Raw genomic sequence first — 25,574 nt, 5'->3', positions numbered from 1 at the left:
CATGAGTGTCACATACCCCATAGGGCTGTTCAGAATTTATAGCTTTGAGCCTAATTTGTATTTGATTTGCACAAGTTATATGGTTTCCATCCTCTCTCTCTTTAATGAGAAAAAAACAAGAGGCTCTGGACTTTCTGAACTTACGTTGGTTCTGTGGCGGTAGTAGAGGACTGACTGCACAATCTGAAGCAGTGAGGGTGTTGGCCATATGTGAAATCTCAGGCACAAAGATGGTAGAATACTTTCTTGTTCTGATATGAAATGTGACTAATACTGATGTAGGCGAGGAATGCTGAGACGAAGTCCTGAGCAGAGAGCTAAGACCGAGGTCAACAGATATCTAAGGCTTGAGTTTTCAGATTACCACAGCATATGGACAATTAAGCACACCTTTATTAATGAAAAGTGAAGGTGAACGAGAAAGGTGCAGTTGAAAATGCAAGAGAACCAGCACTAGTTCAAAGAGGACAAATGAACTCACTGTGCTCCTGAAAAAAACAGTCTGGAAACAAAAGAATGTGGTTTACGGCTGAGACTACTGTTGCCTGAAGCTGGAGGAGCAGGGGAAGACCTTTTTGAAAGCCACCCATTGAATATGCTGTGATTCACAATTCACAGAACCCAGAGGTCTGGTTTGAAACACGGTCTTGGATTCTGTTGTGAGGTAAACAGATTGATATTACTGTACGGTTTGGTTTTGGACAATATAGCTGTAAGAAACTTGCTTCCCCAGGCTCAAGCCCTAGGGGGTTATGCTCTCCAGTATGGGGTGAAAGGAGAAGGCTCGCGCCAGAAGAATTGACTGAAGAGGACAGTGTACTCTAGTGTCCAGAAAAAGTTAACACTCTCATTACAGATTTATTGGCAGAAGAGCGTCTGGTGAGACACTACTTCCCTGGGCAATGCCCTTGGTAAGTTAAAAGTTGCATGTATTACTAGTCTTGTGGGGTCTCCCCCCCCAACTTGAATGAACTATTTGTAGTTTCCTGGAGAAGTGGCAATATGGAGCTGATAAAGACATGCACCTCAGGAGTCTTCCCCTAGGACTCAAAGTACTTTTCAAAGGGATCAAGTGGCCAGGAGTGTTCACATTTAAAAACACTGTGGAGCACCTAAGGGTACATCTACACTGCAGTAAGAGACCTATGGCACTGAGTCTCAGAGCCGGGGTCTGACACCTGCTGGGCGAGAGGGCAGAGTCTCAGAGCTCAGGAGCTAGCACAAGCCTGAACATCTACACTGCTATTTTTAGTCCCGCAAGCCTGACTCAATTGACGTGGTGCCGCAGGTTTTTCTGTGCAGCGCAGATCTACAGTCAGATTTTCCTCTTTATGAAGTTACTGGCACAGAACAGTCTGGGGAAGCAATGCCTCCCTTCCCCCTCCAACTCTCAGGGGTCTGAAGGAGGTCACATTAGCTTATATGAATGGAACGCCTTTTATCTCAGTACACTTTATAGCAGTGATTCCTAACTGTTTTAACTGGAGTCTCCCTGGGACACAAACAACTGGGAACCTCCCCCCCCCCCGGCCCCGGCACATGCTGTCATCACCCCTTTCTCCTGTTTTTCTGTATAGTCCATCCCCTGTCCACCCTCCCCCACCCCAACATGAGCCTGACATCCTTTTCTGTCTGTTCTCCACTCCCTTCCCTCATCATCTTATTTCTTGCTTATTCCTTTTCTCTCTCTGATGTGTATTTTGCTTCATGCTGCTCGTGACGATCTTCTCCGTCTCCTCTTGTGGTTGTTCCCCCACCCTAGTTTTTATTTATATTGCAGACATGCCAGTTAGGGATAGAGGCTTCATTGTCCTAGGCACTGTGCAAATCACGGAAAGACACTTCCTGCTGCAGAGAGCTTAAAATGGAATTACTACCAAGCATCATGCTGACCGGGGTGCAGATGTCTCTGGAAGAGGCAAGCTTGGCAGCTACTTACTGCTAACAGAAACATGTCTGCAGTTGGGAGTGGTGTGGCCAGTAGCATACTTATTTTTACCCTGAATTGGTTTAGCTTCAGTGTCTAGCCATTGAATCACATTATGCCTTTGACTGCTAGATGTTTTAAGGATAAAATCCATTAATGATTGTAAGGTGCTCCAATGTTACACTGGACAGCCACAGAATCACTATGTAGATACTTAGACATAAGTGTGTGCATTAATACCCATTGAAGATGAAAAATGAATAGACCTAAAGGCAGCACACAGAGCAGTAACTCGAGCTTTAATGGCTGCTGCAGCAGGGGTTAAGATCTGATGCTGTTGCGATCAGCTAGAGCCTACATTAAGTTCCATACTCCAGTCAAGCTTGGAGGTTTAGCCCTCTTGGTGTCTAGTAACGGAAGGCGAAGAAGTCAAACAACGGCTATTGGAAGCTCTGATAGTCCCTGGCACAAAATGACACATCTAGCTTAACAGGGTAGGTGGCTTTCTGAAGCTTTCATACTCCAAGGCCACAAGCTGCCCTCTTTAGGACAGATTGAGCGTGATCTGCTCAGTGTGCCTATAATCATTTAGCTGCATAGGGTCTTGTGCTCCCAGGTGCCCTGGCCAGCCTACCTGCAAGTTTTTACTTTTCTAGGAGGAAAGGCCTGATGTATAACCATAATCAGAGAGCTCAGCTTAGTTCTACACTACTTACAAAGATTACAGGTTAGCACATATATTAAATGTTATAGATTCTGAAATAGCCATATGACTCCCATCAACTCCTTCTGAGTTGGGTACCTGTATCTGAGGGCAGAACTTGCCACAACAATTCATTTTTGTTTTAAATGGAGAGAAATAATGTTTAGTTGCTTCTGGGAACACAGGATAAATCACTGATACTTGAGAGTATAACTGCATGTTAAGTCAGTCAATTAACCCAAAGTTAAGCAAAGATCTTCACACTAATCTATGATTTGGCTAATAGTGGGCTAAAATGAATTACTCTTTAATTATGCTTTGTCAAAACATGCTCTGCTGCAGAAATAATTTTCCATGGTACAAAATGCTTTTGGGAAGGATAAATATTCTGAGCACCTGATCACTTTGAGGCTGATACAGACATCTTAAGAACAGATTTCACTTAGGAAAGTACCTAGTAAAGTACAGTGAAGATGAATCTGAACTCGTTTCTGGTTCCACTCCATTCTCTGGTCTTTGTTTTGTATAATTTGTCCTTTTGAAACAACACACAGGAGCAGCTCGTGTACAGGACTACAGACTCAGGCAGGAAGTCTATTGGCCCAAGCTGTTCTATGGCACTCAGCTCAACTGCAACATACCGTCTGTGACCTGGCCTCTTACAGCTACTAGTGAACATCTCAAATCCAAACAGCATGTAGCCTTCTGCCAAGAACGAAACAGGGAGAGGGTGCCACAAAATAAGAGCAAAAGAGAATGGGGGAGGAGGAGTGACAAAACAGCAAAAAATCCCCAGAAAACAAGAGAGGGAAAAGGGAAGGAGAAAGAAAATGGACAGAAAACAATGGCTGTAATATTCACAAGGAGATGTGCCTGCGAACCAATGAGGAACCTATTCCAAAGGTCAGATTTTGACATGGGATTTGTAGTTTAGGTTGACTTTCCAGGTATAGTTAGTTCTTTTAGAGGATGGGAAGGAACAATGGAAAAAGTTTCCAGAAGAAACTGATTACATCACAGTGGAGAAGTCTGGTGATCAAGTGGACTTTGCACAGCTTGTCCAGTGTCACCATTTCATCATGGAGAATACCCACAAGGCACAAATCTCTCCCAGAACAGAAGGAAATTAACAGCAGTAGCTCACAGCGTTACCCTGGCCATATGCATCCTCAATAAGACATAAACCCCGGCACAGAAGTATAGCAGGGAATTACATTTTGAGACAACTTTACCAACAGGGGTACAAGAGAAACTTCCCCCCCCCCCCCATCAAACAATGGAAGTAGAACAAAGTACTCTCCAACAATATAGGAAATGGTCTGAAGATCTGTGCCTTCAGCCAGTATCTTATGCCTCACACAAGAGTCTTGGATCAGGGTCCTTAGTGATGAATGGGCAGAGGCTTCTCATCCCTTCTGGGCTGGGAAGGGAATCTTGTGGTAAGTTTGTATAAGGCCATATGTAAACCTCCAGGAGATGGGATGATTTAGAGAGAGTACCGTACCTCCTGCTACTTACTGGCTTTGGAGCCAGTGTTTTTTGTTGGGCTGGATGGAGGTAGTTGAGGGAAGTGAGTTAGTCACCTGCACATGCATATCAGGTGATGTGGTTTGCATCTCATTCATTTATGGTGGAGGGGAAAGGCAGGGCTCTCATCCCTCCTGATGAGCCTAGGATTGGTGCATGAAGTGATAAGATTTCCAGGTAAGAAACCCAGGCTGCAGAATGGATCTCTGTTCATAGTGGTCCTATCTGATTTCTGCTTTGCTGCACCTCTCCTGGGTTTGTTTGTACATTGTTTGGAGTGCATCCTTCCAGTTTTTTCTTTTGTTAATTTCTACTCTGCCTCAGGTTTGGGGTATTTAACACCACTGTTTTGCCACCATATTTCTCCCTGATCTAAACCAATAGTTGAGGCCAGGGTGCAGCATCACAAGTTGTGTAGGAGCACAACACAAACTGCTGTGAGGGGGTTGCAGTTCAGTACTGAGGTGCATCAGAGTACCACTCTGGACATAGATTGGCCAGCAAGGCCTTTTTGGACATTACTGGCATTATGGTAGCACCTAGAGACCCCAATCAAGGATTACACTGTTACTTGTTTGCACAGCCAGGGCAAGGGAGGATGAAGTAACAAAACGATCAGAGTTTAACAAAACAGACGTTTCAGTTCATTCCTTATCTAATCAAGGCCAGACTCATGCCCTTCTAGGCATCATGACAGAGGAAGGTTTGAAAGGATTACAGGGCTGGCGCCTTTAGAAATTTTGACAGGGAATGTTTCTGAAACAGAGCAGCATGGGAAAAGGCACAGTGCTATTTGGGCGAGAAGCGGACAGGCAGACCATAGAGGTTGCCATCGCTGAGAGAAAGCAGCAGTTAACAGCTTGACAAGTGGTGATGTCACTAGATCTCTATGGTGCAAGGCTGAAACTCTCACAGTATGTACATGAAACTGGAAGTCCCTGTGGTTCAGCTTCATCTGCCCATACTCACAGCCCCTACTGTGTTAAAAGGACATATCATTTAAAAGCCATATTCTTGCTTTAATTAGCATCCTCTCCCCTTCAGGAACCAGAGGCAGCAATCTGCTGTGGAGTCCTTGCACTGTGAGACATTCATTTTCCTGGCTCTGCTGCCCTTTGTGACAAGAAGACTCCTTTAAGAGTCAAAATTGAAGAGCTATCCAGCAGTCCACACATCACAAGGTCAGTTTTTTACAAGGGCACTTCCCACTTAGTGAGGCATCAACCAGGGTTTTCTATAGTCCAGGGGCTCCTGACGCCACACCTCATCACTACCTCTTCCACCAAGGAAAAGAGGTGATTTTCAGATAATGAAAAGAAAGGTCCATAGAGTCCATCTGGAACATTCATCAACATGTCTACCTCAAGACAGACGTTGGAACTCACAGAAAAGTTGATTTTAAAAATTAAAATATTAATGGTTGAAATGGTCTCTAGATTTTAAAAAATAGCTAGTGGAAATGAGCCAGGCCAGGATGTGCATTGCTATACTGCTGCATTTCTCAGGCGCTTTACCTTCATCTACATGCCTATTCTATTCTATCCAGGTTCTTATAGCAACCTCACCACCACCGTAACTGAGTGCCATCCAGCAGTTCATTAAATGGCATGACTAACATCTCACGTTTGCTATCTCCCTCAACCTCTTACCAGGTGAAGAACTGTGTGTTTAGTGAAGTGTTTTTAATGTACATGCTGCTCTGCATTTATATCAGAAGGCCAGTCTGCACCTTCTGCTTGGAGTGAAAGCTGGCGAGGTCTGTGACGGTCCTTTGTTCCCGTGAGTTCATTCCACATTTGTGACTCAACACATCCATTAATACCCTAGAAATGTGCACCTTGATGTGGCTAATTGCTAAAGTAGTCAATCAATGTGGCCAACAATGTAAGTGGTCAATTTATCTACTCCAAGGCCTGGTCTACACTATGAGTTTAATTCGAATTTAGCACCATTAAATCAAATTAACCGTGCATCTGTCCACACAACGAAGCCATTTATTTAGAAATAAAGGGCTCTTAAAATCGATTTCTGTACTCCTCCCCGACGAGCAGAGTAGTGCTGAAATCGATATTGTCGTCATTTCGCATTATGGTTAGTGTGGCCGCAATTCGATGGTATTGACCTCCGGGAGCTATCCCACAGTACACCATTGTGACCGCTCTGGATAGCAATCTGAACTCGGATGCACTGGCCAGGTAGACAGGAAAAGCCCCGCAAACATTTGAATTTTATTTCCTGTTTGCCCAGTACAGGAGAGCATAGGTGACCACAGAGAGCTCATCAGCACAGGTAACCATGCAGGCCGATAATCAAAAAAGAGCACCAGCATGGACCGTATGGGAGGTACTGGATCTGATCGCTATATGGGGAGAGGATTCAGTGCTAGTAGAACTTTGTTCAAAAAGACAAAATGCCAAAACTTTTGAAAAACTCTCCAAGGGCATGATGGAGAGAGGCCACAATAGGGAATCAGAGCAGTGCCACGTGAAAGTCAAGGAGCTCAGACAAGCCTATCAGAAAACAAAAGAGGCAAACGGTTGCTCCGGGTCAGAGCCGCAGACATGCCGCTTCTACGCTGAGCTGCATGCAATTCTAGGGGGGGCCACCACCACCACTACCACACCTCTGACCGTGGATTCCGAGGCGGGGGTAATCTCATCAGCTACACCTGAGAATTCTGCGGATGGAGAAGAGGAGGAGGAGGAGGAGGAGCTTGCGGAGAGCACACAGCACTCCGTTCTCCCCAACAGCCAGGTTCTTTTTCTCAGCCTGTCTGAAGTACCCTCCCAAGCTGGTATCCCAGACCATGACCCCATGGAAGGGACCTCAGGTGAGTTTACCTTTTAAAATATACAACATGGTTTAAAAGCAAGCGTTTTTTAATGATTACTTTGCCCTGAGGATTTGGGATGCATTCGCGGCCAGTACAGCTACTGGAAAAGTCTGTTAACATGTCTGGTGATGGAGCGGAAATCCTCCAGGGACATCTCCATGATGCTCTCCTGGAGGTACTCCAAAAGCCTTTGCAGAAGGTTTCTGGGCAGTGCAGCCTTATTCCGTCCTCCATGGTAGGACACTTGACCATGCCATGCTAGTAGCAAGTAATCTGGTATCATTGCATGACAAAGCCTGGCAGCGTATGGTCCTGGTGTTTGCTGGCATTCAAGCAACATCCGTTCCTTATCTTGCTGTGTAATCCTCAGGAGAGTGATATCGCTCATGGTAACCTGGTTGAAATATGGGAATTTAATTAAGGGGACAGAGGTGGTGGCCATTCCTACTGGGCTGTTTGCCTGTGGCTGAAAAGAAATCCTTCCCTGCAGTTAGCCAAGTGTGTGTGTGTGCGTGCGCGCGCGCGCGTTGGAATTGGCGCTGAGCTTTTCACATTTGGCTAGCAGGGATCTTCCCTGATACCAGCCACGCGGTGGGGGGAGGGGTACAGTGATCATCCCAGAGAATCGGGGGGGGGGGGGGGCGGTTAGTTTGTTTTCTGCTGCTGAAGGTTAACAGGAAAACCACAGCACTCAACGGGTTTTGCTTGGTATGTGGGAACGGAGGGCGCAGAAGCCGAAAGACAATGGCTTACCATGGCCGCATGCAAGCCGAATTCTGTTGCCCGGACCTGCGTCTGTGATCTCTAACACCAAAGCTGCAGGCACTCAATATTAAGATGCAAAATGCGACCTCGTACTGAAATCACATGTGCTATGTAATGTGAATAGTGTTGTTCACCGTGAAAGAGTATAAGTATTGTTCTGTAAAATGTATCTTTTTAAAAACTTCTCTCCTCTTTTTCAACCCTCCCTCCAGCAGCTGCAAATTTTTCAAGCCTCCCTCCTCCGTCCCGAAGGCTATCTCAGATAAGGCAGCGGAGAAAGAGGACGCGAGATGAGATGTTCTTGGAAATAATGGAATGCACCTGCAATAAAAGAGCTCATTTGAATGAGTGGAAGGACAGGAAAGATGCCAGTGAACGTGAGGCTATGAGGGACGCTCGAGATGAGAGGTGGCAGGCTGCAACGCTGGGGCTGCTGCGTGATCAAACGGACATGCTCCGGCATCTGGTGGAGCTTCAGGAACGGCAGCAGGATCACAGAGTGCCGCTGCAGCCACTGTATAACCTCCCTCCCCCTCACCATATTCCATAGCCTCCTCACGCAGACGTGTAAGAACGCAGGGGGGAGGTTCTGTGCACCTTCCCAGTCTACCCCAGTGGACAGCCCAACCAAAAGGCTGTCATTATATTGAATTTTTTTCAGTGGCCTTTTACTTCCCTCCTATCCTCCTCCCAAACCCCACCCGGGCTACCTTGTCGCTTCTCTCCCTATGTTTATAATTAATAAAGAATACATGATTTTTAAATGATAGTAACTTTATTTCCTTTAAAAGCAAGCTGTGATTTAAGGGGGGAGGGTGGTTTGCTTACAGGGAATGAGTCAATCAATGGGGCGGGTTTTCAACAAACAGAACTTTTACACCGTAGCTTGGCTAGTCATGAAACTGGTTTTCAAAGCTTCTCTGATGCGCAGCGCTTCCTGGTGTGATCTTCTAATTCCCCTGGTGTCTGGCTGCACGTAATCAGCAGCTAGGCGATTTGCCTCAGCCTCCCACCCCGCCATAAAGGTCTCCCCTTTACTCTCACAGAGATTCTGGAGCACACAGCAAGCAGCAATAACAATGGGGATATTGGTTTGGCTGAGGTCTGACTGAGTCAGTAACGAGCGCCAGCAACCTTTTAAACATCCAAATGCACATTCTACCACCATTCTGCACTTGCTTAGCCTGTAGTTGAACAGGTCCTGACTCCTGTCCAGGCCGCCTGTGTATGGCTTCATGAGCCATGACATTAAGGGGTAGGGTGGGTCCCCAAGAATAACTATTGGCATTTCAACATCTCCAACGGTTATTTTCTGGTCCGGAAAGTAAGTCCCTTGCTGCAGCCCTTTAAACAGGGTAGTGTTCCTGAAGACGCGAGCGTCATGAACCCTTCCCGGCCAGCCCACGTTGATGTTGGTGAAACGTCCATTGTGATCCACAAGTGCTTGCAGCACCATTGAAAAGTACCCCTTGCAGTTTATGTACTGGGTACCCTGGTGCTCCGGTGCCAAGAAAGGGATATGGGTTCCATCTATCGCCCCACCACAGTTAGGGAATCCCATTGCAGCAAAGCCATCCACTATGACCTGCACATTTCCCAGAGTCACTACCTTTCATAGCAGCAGCTCGGCGATTGCTTTGGCTACTTGCATTACAGCAGCCCCCACAGTAGATTTGCCCACTCCAAATTGATTCCCGACTGACCAGTAGCTGTCTGGCGTTGCAAGCTTCCACAGGGCTATCGCCACTCACTTCTCAACTGTGAGGGCTGCTCTCATCTTGGTATTCTGGCGCTTCAGGGCAGGGGAAAGCAAGTCACAAATTTCCATGAAAGTGCCCTTATGCATGCGAAAGTTTCGCAGCCACTGGGAATCGTCCCACACCTGCAACACTATGCGGTCCCACCAGTCTGTGCTTGTTTCCCGGGCCCAGAATTGGCGTTCCACGGCTATAACCTGCCCCATTAACAGCATGATCTCCAAAGTGCCGGGGCCCGCGGTTTGATAGAATTCCATGTCCATGTCCTCATCACTCTCGCTGCCACGCTGCCACAGCCTACTCTTCACCGCCTGGTTTTGCAGGTTCTGGTTTAGCATAAACTGTACGATAACCCGTGAGGTATTTACAATGTTCATGACTGCTGTCTTGAGCTGCGCGGGCTCCATGCTTGCCATGGTATGGCGTCTGCACTGTTCACCCAGGAAAAAGGCGTGAAACGGTTGTCTGCCGTTGCTTCCCTGGAGAGAGGGGGAGGATGTACCCAGAACCACCCGCGACAATGTTTTTGGCCCCATCAGGCACTGGGATCTCAACCCAGAATTCCAATGGGCGGAGACCGCGGGAACTATGGGATAGCTATGGGATAGCTACCCACAGTGCAACGCTCTGGAAATCGACACTAGCCCCGGTTCATGGACGCACACCGCCGAATTAATGTGCTTAGTGTGGCCGCATACATTCGACTTTATACAATCTGTTTCCAAAATTCGAATTCTGTAAATTCGCATTAAACCCGTAGTGTAGACATACCCCAAGACTGAAGTAGCAGGGGGAGCTGTAGGACATGACAGAGCTGTGCTGTTAGTCAGACCCAATACGCATGAGCAGAGCTGTCTCCTTGAAGAACTCTGAAGTTCATAATAGATATGTCACTATTTGTGATTACATTAACCGCTCCAAAGCTGTAGCAATGGACACCATCTAAATCTAAGCAAATGTGTCAAATTTAAACCAAACATTAAAGAAAGCTGGAAACAGAAGAAGAGCATTTTTAGATTTTGATTAACTTTTCACCCAGTTTGAGAGCAGGTATATTGAACAAAAGAAACTAAAAATGCAAATGTATCAAATTAGCAAGCTTTACTTTGGTGGGAGAATGAAGGACTGTAGGAGTTACTTCAAGTAAGTAGAAGATATGAGCAATGAGATTGAAATAGCTAATCAAAGATTGCAATCCAGTTCCCTGCCTCCCTATCCTACCATGCTCCCTCGGAACATTACTCTCCTCAAGATGTGAAAGGCGAGCCCTATCCTGGCTGGAGGAAGAGCACAGCCACACAGGCTGAATGTCCTTGTTCAAACTGGGTGAGAGTCTGAATATTAGGCGGTTACACACAGGAAAAAAGGAGCTAGGTTATCTTTGAGCAAACTTGTCGGCCCTTCAACTAGCAAATCCTGAACCTTGCTGAGAACTAAATAGCAGAGTCTGCAAAAGGAAGCAGAATGGAGAGTTAATCAGGCTTCTCTTTTCAAAGCTACAGCACCTGCCTTTTAAAAACATTCAGCACAATTAGGTCTGTGCTGGCTTGTTTTAACTTCCACCTAGCAACAGTCGCTAACAATGGCACCTTCCTAGTCAGAGGTTCAGCCTTCTCTCTCGTAGCAGTAGGAGATATATGCTCCTATTAGTTTCCTGATTTAGGAGGACAACAGAGGAAGTGAATCTTATGCCATCATGTGCCAGCAAAGCCCCTCTGCCATGTACATTGGCCAAAATGGAAAGTCTCTACGCAAAAGAATAAGTGGACACAAGTCAGACATCAAGAATTGTAACATTCAAAAGCCAGTAGGAGAACACTTCAGTCTCCCTGGACACTCAATAACGGACTTAAAAGTGGCAATTCTTCAACAAAAAAAACTTCAAAAACAGACTCCAATGACAAACTGCAGAACTGGAATTAATTTGCAAATGGGACACCATCAAATTAGGTCTGAATAAAGACTGGGAATGGATGGGTCACTACAAAAAGTAATTTTCCCTCTGCTGATACTCACACCTTCTTGTTAACTGTTGGAAATGGGCGACGTCCATCTTGATTGTATTGGCCTCATTAGCACTACAAAAGTAATTTTCCCTCCCTTGATATTCACCCCTTCTTGTCAACTGTTGAGAATAGGCCACTTCCACCTTAATTGAATTGTTAGCAATGACCCCCCACTTGGTAAGGCTACTCCCATCTTTTCATGTGCTGTAATATATATTCTGCTTACTGTATATTTCACTCCATGCATCTGATGAAGGGGGTTTTAGCCCATGAAAGCTTATGCCAAAATAAATTTGTTAGTCTCTAAGGTGCCACAAGGACTCCTCGTTTCTAAATCCTTTAGAACAGGGGTTCTCAACCTTTTTCTTTCAGAGCCCCCTCTCTCCCCCCCAACATGATATAAAACTCCATGGCCCACCTATGTCACAACTGGTTTTCTGCATACAAAAGCCAGGACCAGCGTTAGGGGGTAGCAAGCAGGGCAATTGCCTGGGGCCCCATAATACAGGGCCCCCACGAAGTTAAGTTGCTCAGGCTTTGGCTTCAGCCCCAGGTGGCAGGGCTCAGGGCCCTGGGCTTCAGCCCCATGCGGGGTGGGGCTTCGGCTTTCTGCCATGGGCCCCAGAAAGTCTAACGCTGGCTCCACTTGGAGGACCCCCCCAAAACCTGCTCGCAGCCTCCACAGGGGGCCCTGGACCCCTGGTTGAGAACCACTGCTTTAGAATACCATGGCAAAGCACTGAGTGACACACACTGCACCGCCCTCAGATCATACAAAGGCAAAGTCTTATTTCTACTAGGATGGTCTCTTCAGGACCTCCCTTTGATTAAATCCCTTCCCGCAATTTCTCGGGTCAGGCTTGACTCTCACTTGCTTCAGGAGTACCATCCCGATACACATGAAACTACTACAGATGCACTTTCCTTGAAATGTATTTCACTGCTACAAATCAAAGACAAATTTAGAAATAGTTCTGTTAGAATCACATAGGCCTCTAGATTCAAGAAGTGGATAGAAAATAGACATGCCAGAGAGCTGCTCCTTATAATAGAGTTGTGTGGATCTAAACAGGTAGCTGAAATAGTAGCTTACAATGTTAACATTAAGGAAATACACCTCTGCCTCAGAGCTTAGAATCTTCTTACTTTCAAAAGAAACTCTTTAGAAGAGGCCATTAGGACCAGACCACTGGGTTATGGCTATGCAGCACAATGCACCTTGAACCAGTTTAGGAGTGGCCTTGAGCCTCACTACCTGAGCTCAGTGAGGTCATGTTACATGGCAGAGATGATGCACATGGAATTGGAGGAAGAGTTCCTAAAAACTCTGACCATCCTCTTGCCACCTACCAATTCACAGAGCAGCCCAGCTTTGCTAGAGAATAAGCACATTGACTGTAGCTGTCTAAATGGAACAACTGCAGAGAGAATAGGACCTACGACACGCTGCCTGGTTTTGGTGCCAATGGTTGGTAAAAGACTCACTTGCATTCAGGGGAGTAAAAATAAAACAATCACCCTTGGAGTTCAGGAGGGTTCACTCTACCCAAACGCACATGCCTCAATTCCACTGCCCCTAGAAGTTTCTTTAAGTGACTTTTTGCAAAGAAGTGGTTTGATCAGCATTTAAGAGGATCATCTCTTGGAGGAGGAACTGTTATGTTTGTACAAAACGAATTCCAAAGCAGGAAGTTACCGCTTAACTATTTTCCAGTCAAATACTTGGATGACATCTCAACATCTCGAGAGATGGGCTGTTCATTCTCAGCGTTATGCAGGAATTAGGGACACTGCTGTGCCATATACTAGCAGGGTTTATTTAGGGGGGAAACAAAAAGAACAAGGAATAAGTTATCTTCGAGTGTCATTATTAGGACATGAAAGACGTGTTATGGACTACAAATATGTGCACGAAATATGCCTGAAAGCTAAGCCAGGAATGTCTTCCAGGCAGCAAAAAGTAAAACAGGAGATACTTTGTGTATGCACAGAGTGTCAAAGTCTGTTGGCAGGAGCAGGCAGTCAGAAGCTGCCACTCAGATTAACCCAGCATGAAGGGACTACAGTGTATTTATTAACTAACACATTTTAAAGCAGGTTACTATGGAACCCCTGTTACACAGCAATTTGCACTAATAAGCATGCATAAAAATAAACCTTCACATGCAACTATTTTAAAAATCCAGCTGCCAAAAAGCAACACTTCTCAGGAGGGAAATACATTCCTGTTTTATGGTTAACCTACAGCTTTAGAAGTATTTCTGGTCTGAATTTGTTGTTCTTCCACTCAGAGGATAGCTGCATGAACAAGAAAAGCTGAGTCTAGACAGGTTACTGCAATAAGCATTGTTAAATCCACACCACCAACAAAACAGTTAACATGGAATAGGTGAGGACATAGTCTATGGAGTAGGGACTTTAACAAAAGAAGCATGCAGGTGGAGAGAAAGGCCCAGCGAGCCGAGAACCACTCACTGTGGGAGGTATGGAGTACCAACCGCTCTAACAAGGAACTAGCAGTTCCAGTGGTCTGCTGAACTTCTGATATGTTCTGCATTAACATGGAAAATCCAAACTCTCAACAGCAATGAAATATGAAAAAGACATCAAGGAAAAAAATGGAGAACGTCATAGACTGACTTTTTATCCTTAAATTTGGGAATAGAGCCCAGCAACCTTCTAGAGTAAAAATATTTTTTTTAAATACAAACTAGAAGAAAAATGATCCACTTGAAACTGTAGACCTTTAATTCCATACACGTAGGTCATGCACCTCCTCAATTCTATTGCAATAAACAGCATGTCAGCAATTTTTCTCACAGAAAATAAAATTCAGTTCAAACTATAACCTTCCTAAATTAAGAGGAAATTTACTTGCTGGAAGTGAGGTAAGTGTCATCATCAATGGTCTCCGGACATCCCATAGGTGGATGGAGGGTGGAATTAAACACTGACCTACTTTTGTGAACTGGAGCGTTTTAAGCCTTCACTTTATGCATTTTATGCATATTAAACTTCACCAGAGGTTTTTACTCCTCTTTCCCTCCACACAAACAGGGGCTGGGGGAGGCATTATGAGAATACGCGAAAGCAAAGACAGTGGTAAAGTAACGCACCGGATTTCGAAGAGCATGTTGCTGTGACGGTCGATCCCTATGTGCATGGCTGTCTCTTGTTATTGCAGATGCCCCAGAATCTACAGGAATGGACCCCACTGGAGTAGGCTGCAAAATAAAGCACCCATTATACATTGAAACCAACGCCTCGGTTAGGCTCCACTCCCAATCTACATGCATGCATAGGCTCTACTACTAGGTTAGCTCATATTCAGTGTGGAAGAACGAGGAAAATATAGGTCTAAAATAGTCTGAACAGCCAAAGAGAATCACAGCAGATGCTGTAAAATCTCTATGGGATTCAAAGGCTTGCTGGACATTTACAGCCACTAACATCTCATGGTAAACTGAAACACAATACTGTTATTATATACATTTATAAAGGTACCCAACTTCATGGTATCTGAACACACTTTAGTGTAGATTAAATTGAGTTAATTACGATTGCAAATAAGGATAGTTTTATGCATATTGTTTTCCTCCTCATCTCATGTCTTCCTACTTTTAGGAACAGGATGTGTTAATTAAGACTTCATCTGCTTAGTTCCCAACTAAATCATAATCCCAGCTTGTAACTTCATGATCTCCATAGCAACCAATGGTGAATTGTTAAAGGAGTGATAGGAAACTTGCCTTAAAATGGGCTTTTTGCCCATTGCCTCTGAAATTAAACATCAGTGAAGAGAAATGAGATTTACAAGGAGAATGACTTCCTTTTAAAAGATAATATTACTGTGCAAAATAAGCAAACATAAGAAATGTTGTATATAATGACTGAATATTGATGTAAAAACCACAAAAGCAGAGTGGCCCAAAAGCATAGTAAGCGACTGGCTATGCACCTTGGACACAAACTGTCCTTTGCATAAGCAACCAGCAGAATGGATTCTACATAGATATGTTTTATGAGAGTTCTCCAAGAGGCATCAGTGGGCCTCTTGGCAAAGCTTTTCCGCATACAGATGGTCCCAAAATTTAAAAGCATGTTCTGTTTGGTGATGACAGACCAGGGCACTAATCTTCTGCTACAAGCTGATGAACAAGGGAACAATGACAGCACGCTCAGAAAAGGAGAGGGTGGAAGTTAAGGAGTTAGCAGACTCTAGAATGTGAGCATTCTGCATTTACCCTTTCCCCTATGGCCCTCATCACGATTAGAAGACCAATCTGAAAACGCGCTGGCATTGGGATTTGCCCTTTTTTAGAATCCTCAGACCATTGTAATGGGAGAGGTTATTTCTCATGACAAAACCAAACTTGACGAAAGTGTCCACATGCAGGAGATTCTGCGTCTAAAAGCCATGTCTTCTAATCATTCTGTAACAGGGGCAGCAGTCTCCAGCCTGTTAAGTGTTGGAACACTACAGAAAGCCACAGGGTAATTATTGCCGACTCCTTAGGGCAGATGTGGCTCATTATGAGTCCACCCTAAATGTAACTATGTTCTGAAACAGAAAGGTCCTGAGAGATGGAACCATAGAAGCATCCAAGTCTGACTGAGAAGGGTAATATTTAATTTAAAAACAAATTTGCCAAACAATCCAGTAATGATTTTTGTGATCTTGTGTACGAAACGTGAAGAAGTGTCACTGCAGCAAAATACTCTGTAGCTAATGTTAATATGCACATGAATGTGTTTTAAAATTTGCCAGCTGTTCCAGTGGTATGATCTGAAACTGCGATATGGGACACTCAGATTGGATTGCCTCATTATAGTATGCTCAGTGAGGGAGAGGGAGAATCTTGTGATCTATGCAGGCATTGCACAGCAGTGTGATGGGCTTTGAACCAGAAAGTGAGATGGGGAGGAGTAAAACCAGAGGCAAATAGGGAAGGGTGTTTAAGGTTCCAACAGGGATGCAGAAGATCCCCTGTGCTAATTTCCATCAGGAGAAAGATAAACACATTCTCCTGATTGACAGGGAGAGTGATCCATTACGATTTCCGAAGGAAAGCCATCCCAGCCCTCAGTTTTCCATTCCCCAACTGCACTAGAGGCTGCAATTAGTTTTCGAGGCTATTAAAGGAAATTCTTATATGCCCACACAGCTGGAAAAGCAACCATGAGGGACTAGGAGACTTATTTCTGGAAGGAGGGTGCTTGTTTTGCAAACAAAACTTACCAGTGGCCTGCCAACCCAGTCGTAGGCATAATCAAAGGTGTAGCCTTTTTTTTCAAATAGTTCTGTAAAGATAGTTCGTAAGTAATCATAGTCTGGTCTCTCAAAGAAGTCTAATCGCCTGACATAACGAAGATATGTGGCCATCTCCTCTGTTGGAAAAAGGCAAGGACAAAAGAGAAAAAAGGAGCATCAATATCTCGGCCCAGACTAAAAAACCTACAGCAGCACACACAGTAAAGTCACCTGCTGCTCACGCCATATCTCTGTACAGATTACAAATCTCTACAGCATGAGAGGAATACAACTGGTGGGATCTAGTCTTTGTGATAGCCTCCACCTGGCTTCTCAGTGTATTGGGCAAACTTGGCCTTCCAGTCTTTAGCAGTGATGAAAGTGATCTTGTCAGAGGAGGTGCATCTTTAAAAGCAGAGCTGATACTAGGGGGAGTTTGAATAGAAGTGGGTAAAGTATATATATATATATATTAAAAAATATGCACAAAAGCATCCCCTGCTGGAATACATACATAAAAGCACAATACATAAAAGCAGTGCTAGTTTAACAGTATCAAAGGCTATGGAAGCAAGAAAACCACATTTTCCTGGAAATCTTCCTCCTCATGCCCAAATCCTGAAGCTTGAACAGTGCGTCACTTCCCCCAACTTTACGTGCCACATCACAGTCAGCATGCTTCTGACTTATAGGGCTCCCTAGAGTCATTTGCCAGCACCGCTTCATTGGCTGGAGACATATGGTAGCTGTTGAATGACAGACCAGTCTTATCCCCCTTCCTCTGTAGGCCAGGCAAAGGAAGAGATGGGGGGAGGGGGAGCAGATCTTCAGATGGTGTAAATCAGTGATTCTCAAACTTTTGTACTGTGACCCCTTTCACTGGTGACCCCCCCTTATGAATTAAAAACACTTTTTTATATATTTAACACCATTATAAATGCTGGAGGCAAAGCGGGGTTTGGGGTGGAAGCGGACAGCTCGCGACCCCCCACCTAATAACCTCACGATCCCCTGAGAGGTCCTGACCCCAAGTTTGAGAACCCCTGGTGTAAATGGTCACAGCTCCACTGACTTCAGTTTGAGCTATGACATCTCAAATTAAGGATCTGACCCTGTGAATCAAACATAGGTCTCTTGCCAGGCAATACACACTGCCATCCTGAGCCAGCTCATCTGCCACCATGTTTGATTGCTGTTCATTCCCACACTAGCATCTCCAGGAAAGTCTCTCTCCAAAACCTAGCAATATTTTCTGTTTATTTTGATTCTTTTAATGTTTGAATGAGCTGAGTTTTTTTAATTTTAGAATCATTTGATCCTTTTCACAGCATCATGTGATGAAACAACTGCCTTGACTACCTTGTCCAGTGCTTACCTGCTTTCCTTTTTTAAAAAAAGCTTTAATAAATAATACTTTACATGCACTACAATTTTAAAACACTATTTAAAGGTGAAGTTTTCCGCCTGCTCCAGACACCTGCTGCCCTCCCCTGGATTGAAGATTTTTAATTTGAGTATGTAAGTTCTATTTTGCACATTAATTAATGCAACAATTATTAATAAAAACGTGTGGTTTTGTGATAAATGCAATTTTAAGTCTCAACAGCATACACACAGTATTTGTTGTGGTGGCATACAGTGACTTCAAGTAGCCAGGTAAGGCATGAGACCATCCCAGGACAGTCACCATATTGCTCTTGTAGAGATGTTTGCACTATAAGGCTATGTACAGTATGTGCGTGCAGTTACTTGGAGGGGGGGCGGGGAAGAGATTTATATTAGCTGAACTGCAGTAGCACACTGGGGCCCAGTCTGTGACTGGGGCTCCTCTGTGTTAGGTGTTGTACAAATACATAACAAAAAGACTGTCCCTGCCCAGAACTACACAGCTATGTTAATGCACCATGAATGGTATGATGATGGAAGAGTTGGGAAGCACTAAAGCAAAGGCATCAGGAATCCAAATGTCAGCATATTCTCCACAAAATCCATCCAATGTATATTGTATGCAGAAAATTCAATTGTTATATTATGGATAAGTTGTTCATACAACAGTCATAATGAGTAACATTAACTTGCTACCTTACACATACGATATTCTGATTACTAGTCCAGTTAACTTTTGACCTAAAGCTTTTTAGCACTTTATATGTGCTGAGGAGTTAGTTACTGTGGGATCCATAACTTTTGAATTCACTGCCCTGTTCAAATTCACACTGTTAAACTGTGCACTTCTCAGGGCAGGGACTGTCTGTTATGTCTGCACAGTGAAGAGCTCAATGAGGCTTGGTCCTCTAGATGCCACCATAATACTACTGCTAATGTTGCATCAACATGGTTTTTGCATTTAGTCACTTTACTAGGGTTACCATTCGTCCGGATTCCCACGGACATGTCCGGTTTTTTGAGCTAAAAATAGTGTCCGGGGGGGATTTGTAAATGTCTGGACTTCCCCCCCCTCACCCCCATGCAGAACACGCGCAGCTAACAGGGCAGCTGGCCGGATGGTGCCACTGGGGCTCTGACAGCCAGAGAGAGCCCCTCCTCCTCTCCCCTGCAGCAGAGATCACTCCCTCCCTCCCTGCATTCGCAGATCGCCTCCGGCAGTCTGGAGCTCCTCCCCCACTGCTGCCCAGCGTGCCGGGACAAACGGCTCAGGTCGTTCTTGAGCAAGCTCACAGAGACATTAGGCGAAGGCCAACAACAAGGGAGCCAGGGGGTCAGAGAAGGGGCAGGGAGGTTCTGGAGGGAGCAGTCAAGAGACGGGGGGGGGGGTCGGGAGTTCGGGGGGGGGGCTTTCTGGGGGTGGGGGTGTGGATAAGGTTTTGGGCAGTCAGGGTACAAGTAGGGGGTAGGGTCATGGGGGGCATTGGGGGGGGTCTTAGGAGGGGGCAGTTAGGGGACAAGGAACAGGGAGGCTTAGGTAGGGGGTGGGGTTCTGGAGGGCAGTGAGGAGCAGGGGTCCCAGGAGGGGGCAGTCAGGGGACAAGGAGTGGGGGGGGTGTTTGGGAGTTCTGGGGGGGGGGCTGTCAGGTGGCAGGGGTGGGGAGAGGGATTGGACCAGTCAGGGGACAGGGAGCAGAGGGATTTAGATGGGTCGGGAGTTCTGGGGGGGGGGCTGTCAGGGGGTGGAGAATGGTTGGATGGGGCGTGGGAGTCCCAGGGGTCTGTGTGGGGGTGGGGGTGTGGATAAGGGTTGGGGCAGTCAGGGGACAGGTAGGGGGTAGAGTCCTAGGGGGCCAGTTAGGATGGGGGGAGGGTCTCAGGAGGGGGAAGTCAGGGGACAAGAGGCAGGGAGGCTTAGGTAGGGGGTGGAGTCCTGGGGGGCAGTTAGGGGCAGGGGTCCCAGGAGGGGGCAGTCAGGGGACAAGGAGGGGGGGAGGGTTGGGGGTCCTGAGGGGGGGGAAGTAGGAGGGATAGGGGCGGGGCTAGTGCAGGATGGGGCGGGGCTAGGGCAGGATGGGGGCAGGGCTAGGGCAGGGCTCCTCCCATCCTCTTTTTTGCTTGCTGAAATATGGAAACCCTACACTTTACAGGCAGAAAAACTGAACTGCCCCTGCTTAGCAATATTAACTTTGAAATGGTGCAGATTGGCTTTGTAGTTCACACTCACTGAGGTGAAAGGACGGGGGTGGGATGGGAGAGGGAATTCCCTCTCTTGTTGCTGCCATCAGGCCATATATGCTATGCTCTGATCTGAAGCCTGGAGGACAGCAAAGGTTCCAAACCAGCAACCAGAAGCAGCAGCTCCACTTTGTGGAGGATGGAAGAGGGCAGAACAAGGGAGAAGCCAATTGCAAAGGCATATCTCACCTTGGGACCCAGTGGATTTCTGACCAAAATCCTGCTGGGAAGTTAGTGCTACTTAAAACAACAATAATTACCTATTGTGCCTGCTATTCCTCTTGGGGGGGAGCTGGGTGGGAAGTGGCAGGGCGGGGATGGAGTGGGGGCGGGAAGAGGCAGGGCAGGGGTGGAGACTTGGGGAAGGAGTGGGGTGGGGCTTGGGGTGGAGCAGGGGTGGGAGGGTGGTGGTGGGGAGTTGAGCACCCCCAGGGCCTGGAGGAAGCCGGTGCCGGTGGCCTGGTGAGTATCCACCTGAGGGAACTTGTTCAAGGTTGACACCTAAGGTGTGCTAAATTGACCACCCAGTTCTTTCACTGCTTCAAAAATATCAGACCTCTGCAGAGAATAAACTCCGTATACCTGAGGCAGTCACTTGAGAGAGGCAATTGACAAATATGAGACACTCTTTTTTGGAAGATGGCCAAGTGGTGGCTGCTGTCTGCATTCCTCTTCACAGAAGAAAGAGCAAAAGCGGGCACTTGAGCATTCTCCAACCACCTCAGTACAAAGAACTGTGTTGGCAATTAACTGCAAGTAAGGACTGAAGGATTGGAGAAGAGTGAGCGAACAGAGCACACTACTGATTCACAGTAGCAGCTCCAGGTGTTTGCCATCGACAGTAGCAATGTAACAAACAGCATTCAAATATTTTCTGACAGAACAAATATGTTGGTCCTGCTTTGAGCAGGGGTTGTACTAGATGACCTCCTGAGGGCTCTTTCAACTCTAATCTTCTATGATACAATAGGATGGGTTATGTCCAGTTCCTAATCGACACCTTACACAGACAGTACAACTGGTATAACAATTCCAACTGGGCCTTACCTGGAAAGTTCTCACAGAGAACTTCAACTGGAGTGTTTCTCTTTGTGTCCCCAATCTTCTGATATCTCTCTTTTAAGGTGTCAGCCTGTAGGGTACAAAGAGGAAGCGTAAGTATAAAGACAGAATCCAACAGCAGGGTAACTGACCTCGCTATGAGGGTGAAAACAAAAGGTATTTTATACAGAATCTTGCACATATCAGGATAGAAGAACTTTTTGTCCAAACTGCACTTTATGAGACACAAATATAAAGCAGCTATTGTACAATTCACTTGCTATGAGCAAAGACTACTTAGAGAGTTTCTGAAGGTATCGCTAAGATCTGAAAGGGAGAACATGTTTAAGCTTATAGATATTAGCTGAACATCACGCCTTCATGAGAATGAGTTTTTAATATATTAAAAATCAACTATTAGACAAGGCATTTTGGGCTCTCACCTTAGTGCATGTAACAGAACGTCTAGCTGCTCAGCAAGTAACAACTACTCAGTTAGCCTGGTGTGGCAAGGCACCTCCTCTGTCTCAATGGACTTAGCACTTCCCCCTCTGGCGCTAGTGAGGTAATCAGCCCCACTCTGGACAGTGTTTGCCTTCCCTCTCCATATTTTCTTATCAGTATGTTCAAGGTAGGCCTCAAGGCAGGCCCAAGGAATGCTCCTCCACCAAATAAAAATAAACCAATTTATAAACACAAAACAAAGGGGGAATCCCTTTCCCCACCACCTCACTGGGGAGGTGTTTTCCTCTTGTTGGCCCCGGGGCACAAATCCTTCCCCTAAACAGGCATTCAGCTTTGGTTACTCAGGTGTTCCTATTTGACCTGAGTTAACCCCTTATCAGCTTATAGGAAAAAGGGCAGGGGCAACATTTCAGATTTTGGTGGGGGAAGGGCAACTTTAACTGAGATTCCAGGAAAAAGAAGAACAGGAGTACTTGTGGCACCTTAGAGACTAACAAATTTATTAGAGCATAAGCTTTCGTGGACTACAGCCCACTTCTTCGGATGCATCCGAAGAAGTGGGCTGTAGTCCACGAAAGCTTATGCTCTAATAAATTTGTTAGTCTCTAAGGTGCCACAAGTACTCCTGTTCTTCTTTTTGCGGATACAGACTAACACGGCTGTTACTCTGAAACCTGAGATTCCAGGGACTACTTAGGGACCTGAAAACTCTAGTTTTTTTGGCAAATAACTTAGCAATTAGCGGACAAGAACACTGTATCTAATTCCTATATAAAAGAAAAAAATAAATATTAGACCCACTCAGCTCTAATACGAACGTGTTCTGACATCTTGTGGCAAGTCATTTAAGAGACACTGGTTAGATTTAAAATTGTAATGTATATTCTTACTTTGTTATTAACTCTGCAGAGAGAGACACCCCGTCAGAACTCCTGGGTTCTATCTCAGCTCTGGGAGAGGAGTGGGGTCTAGTGGGTTACAGCAGGGGGCAGATACATCCATCTAGCCCAGTATCCTGTCTTTCAACAATGGCCAATGCCAGGTGCTTCAGAGGGAATGAACAGAACAGGTCATCATCAAGTGATTCATCCTGTTGCGCACTCCCAGCTTCTGGCAAACAGAGGGTAGGGACATGCAGAACATGGTGTTGCATCCCTGCCCAACCTGGGTAAGAGCCATTGGTGGACCTATCCTCCATGAACATATCTAGTTCTTATTGGAACCCTGTTATAATTTTGGCCTTCACAACATCCCCTGGCAAAGAGTTCCACAGAAATGCTGTGAAGAAATACTTTCTTTTGTTTGTTTTAAATCTGCTCCCTATTAATTTCATTGTGTGACCCTTAGTTCTTGTGTTATGCGAAGTAGTAAATAATATTTCTTTATTCAATTTTTCCAGACCATTCATGATTTTCTAGACCTCTATCATATCCCCCCTTAGTCATCTCTTTTCCAAGCTGAAAAGTTCTAGTCTCTTTAATCTCTCCTCAGACAGAAGCTGTTCCATACCCCTAATTGTTGCCCTTTTCTGTACCTTTTTCAATTCCAATATATCTTTTTTGAGATGGGTGTCCAAATCTGATTTATATAGAGGCAATATGATATTTTCTGTCTTATTATCTATCCCTTTCCTAATGATTCCCAATACCATTAACTTTTTTGTTTGACACTGCACATTGATGTTTTCAGAGAACTATCCACAATGACTTCAAAATCTCTTTCTTGACAGGTTACATCTAATTTAGAGGTTTCAGAGTGGTAGCTGTGTTAGTCTGAATCAGCAAAAACAATGAAGAGTCCTTGTGGCACCTTAGAGACTAACAAATTTATTTTTAGTAGGGAAAACAAGGACTCCTTGTTGTTTTAGCTAATTTAGACACCATCATTTTGATTGTATAGTTGGGATTATATTTTGCCATGTGCATTACTTTGTATTTATCAACATTGAATTTCATCTGCCATTTTGTTACCCAGTCACCCAGGCTTGTGTGATCCCTTTGAAACTCTTTGCAGTCAGCTGTGGACTTAACTATCTTGAATACTTTTATATCATCTGCAAATTTTGCCACCTCAATGTTTATCCCCATTTACCTCTCTCTAGTCTGAAAACTTTGTTTCCTATCTTTTAACTGGAATGCCTGGCAATGCTTTTGGGATCATCTAACAATCCTTAATTTAATTTAATGACAAGCCTTTTGTTATCTTAATCACCCTGCCTCTGGTTATAAACAAACTCCCTACCCCAAGAGCAGAAGCTGTGTTGCAGTTAAGAGCTTCCTCTGGGGACAGGACATGCACTGTGAGCAGATCTCTGGTATGAAACCCGGGCGGTGGGGGAGGGTGAGGAGCCCGCCCGTCCTCCCCAAATGGCACCCCTGAAAAAGGGTCTTTATCATTCTAGGGCTAATGTATCTGCCTTCCACTGCTCTCTTGCAGTTCCCCAGCCTGACTTTGGCACATTGGTTAGCATCAGATTTTCATTTCTGCCAAAACCTGGCTACATTTGATTTATTATGTGATTAACTGTCCCTTACTACACACTTGTCTACTGTCTAGACTACATTAACTATATAGCTGGTTACCAGGAAAGAATATGAAGTAACACACTCAGTTATGATTTTCTGAGTGTGTCCATCCTGAAGCAGCGAACTCCACTTCAATCACTACCCCAAGAACAAAGCTGCTCAGTCTGCATTTCAGTATCTTGTTCCAGAGAGTCCAGTTTCCAGTTTCTCAAGAATTATTTAAAATACTCCTTTATGAATGAAACATGTTAGAAGTATCAGTGTAAGCACTAGAAAGGATTCTCCTCAAGGTTTTAGTTTGGAAGGGGGAGAACAAAGCTCTATGGTGGGAGAAATCTGGAAGTGTGAAAATACAATAATCTGTCCGGCATTATTTTAGATCAAGTCAAAGAATATGTGTGGCCTGCAGGCAAGGGAATGTATGAGGCAGACCACACAGGGTAGAGACACACTCCTCCCCACTTCCTTGGAGAGATCAACTCTTTAATTTGAGGAAGTCTTTACATTCTCTCAGAGCCTATCTACAAACTTTGGTAGTGCATTAAGCTAATTCAGGAAAAAGGCACTCATTTAGAAATAAGAGCATCCACACACAGGTTTTCTGGAATAGCTCTTCCACTCTGGCCTGGTCTACACTAGGAGTTTATCTCGAATGTAGCAGCGTTAAACCCAATTAACCCTGCACCCGTCTACACAACGAAGCCCTTTACTTCGATATAAAGGGCTCTTAATATCGATATCTGTACTCCTCTCTGATGAGGGGAGTAGTGCTGAAATCGGTATTGCCATTTCAAATTAGGGTTAGTGTGGCCGCAATTGGACGGTATTGGCCTCCAGGAGCTATCCCACAGTGCACCATTGTGACCGCTCTGGACAGCAATCTGAACTTGGATGCACTGGCCAGATAGACAGGAAAAGCCCTGCGAACTTTTGAATTACATTTCCTGTTTGCCCAGCGTGCAGAGCACAGGTGACCATGCAGAGCTCATCAGCACAGGTAACCATGCAGTCCGAGAATCGAAAAAGAGCACCAGCATGGACTGTATGGGAGGTACTGGATCTGATTGCTATATGGGGAAAGGATTCCGTGTCAGCAGAACTACGTTCCAAAAGATGAAATGCCAAAACATTTGAAAAGATCTCCAAGGGC

At 45.2% G+C, this 25,574-nt stretch overlaps 1 protein-coding gene across 8 annotated transcripts in view; it reads right to left on the bottom strand.

Annotated features, from left to right (window-relative positions):
• The window catches only part of CSNK1G1 (casein kinase 1 gamma 1), a 312,438-nt gene that overhangs the window by 31,553 nt on the left and 255,311 nt on the right, over positions 1–25,574 (bottom strand). For 6 of the 8 annotated variants that reach the window (XM_042851635.2, XM_065558486.1, XM_005280948.4 and 3 more), the window contains 3 exons: positions 21,441–21,525; positions 16,758–16,906; positions 14,635–14,742 (listed from right to left, as the gene is read on the bottom strand). In XM_042851635.2, the coding sequence (XP_042707569.1) occupies positions 14,635–14,742; positions 16,758–16,906; positions 21,441–21,525 (342 nt within the window). The other 2 variants (XM_065558489.1, XM_065558488.1) reach the window with 2 other exon arrangements.

This window comes from Chrysemys picta, chromosome 10 (genome assembly GCF_011386835.1).
Source record: "Chrysemys picta bellii isolate R12L10 chromosome 10, ASM1138683v2, whole genome shotgun sequence".
In the NCBI taxonomy this organism is placed as follows: domain Eukaryota; kingdom Metazoa; phylum Chordata; order Testudines; family Emydidae; genus Chrysemys; species Chrysemys picta.
Note: the sequence above shows the minus strand (reverse complement) of the source record. Positions and strands in the feature narration are given on the sequence as shown.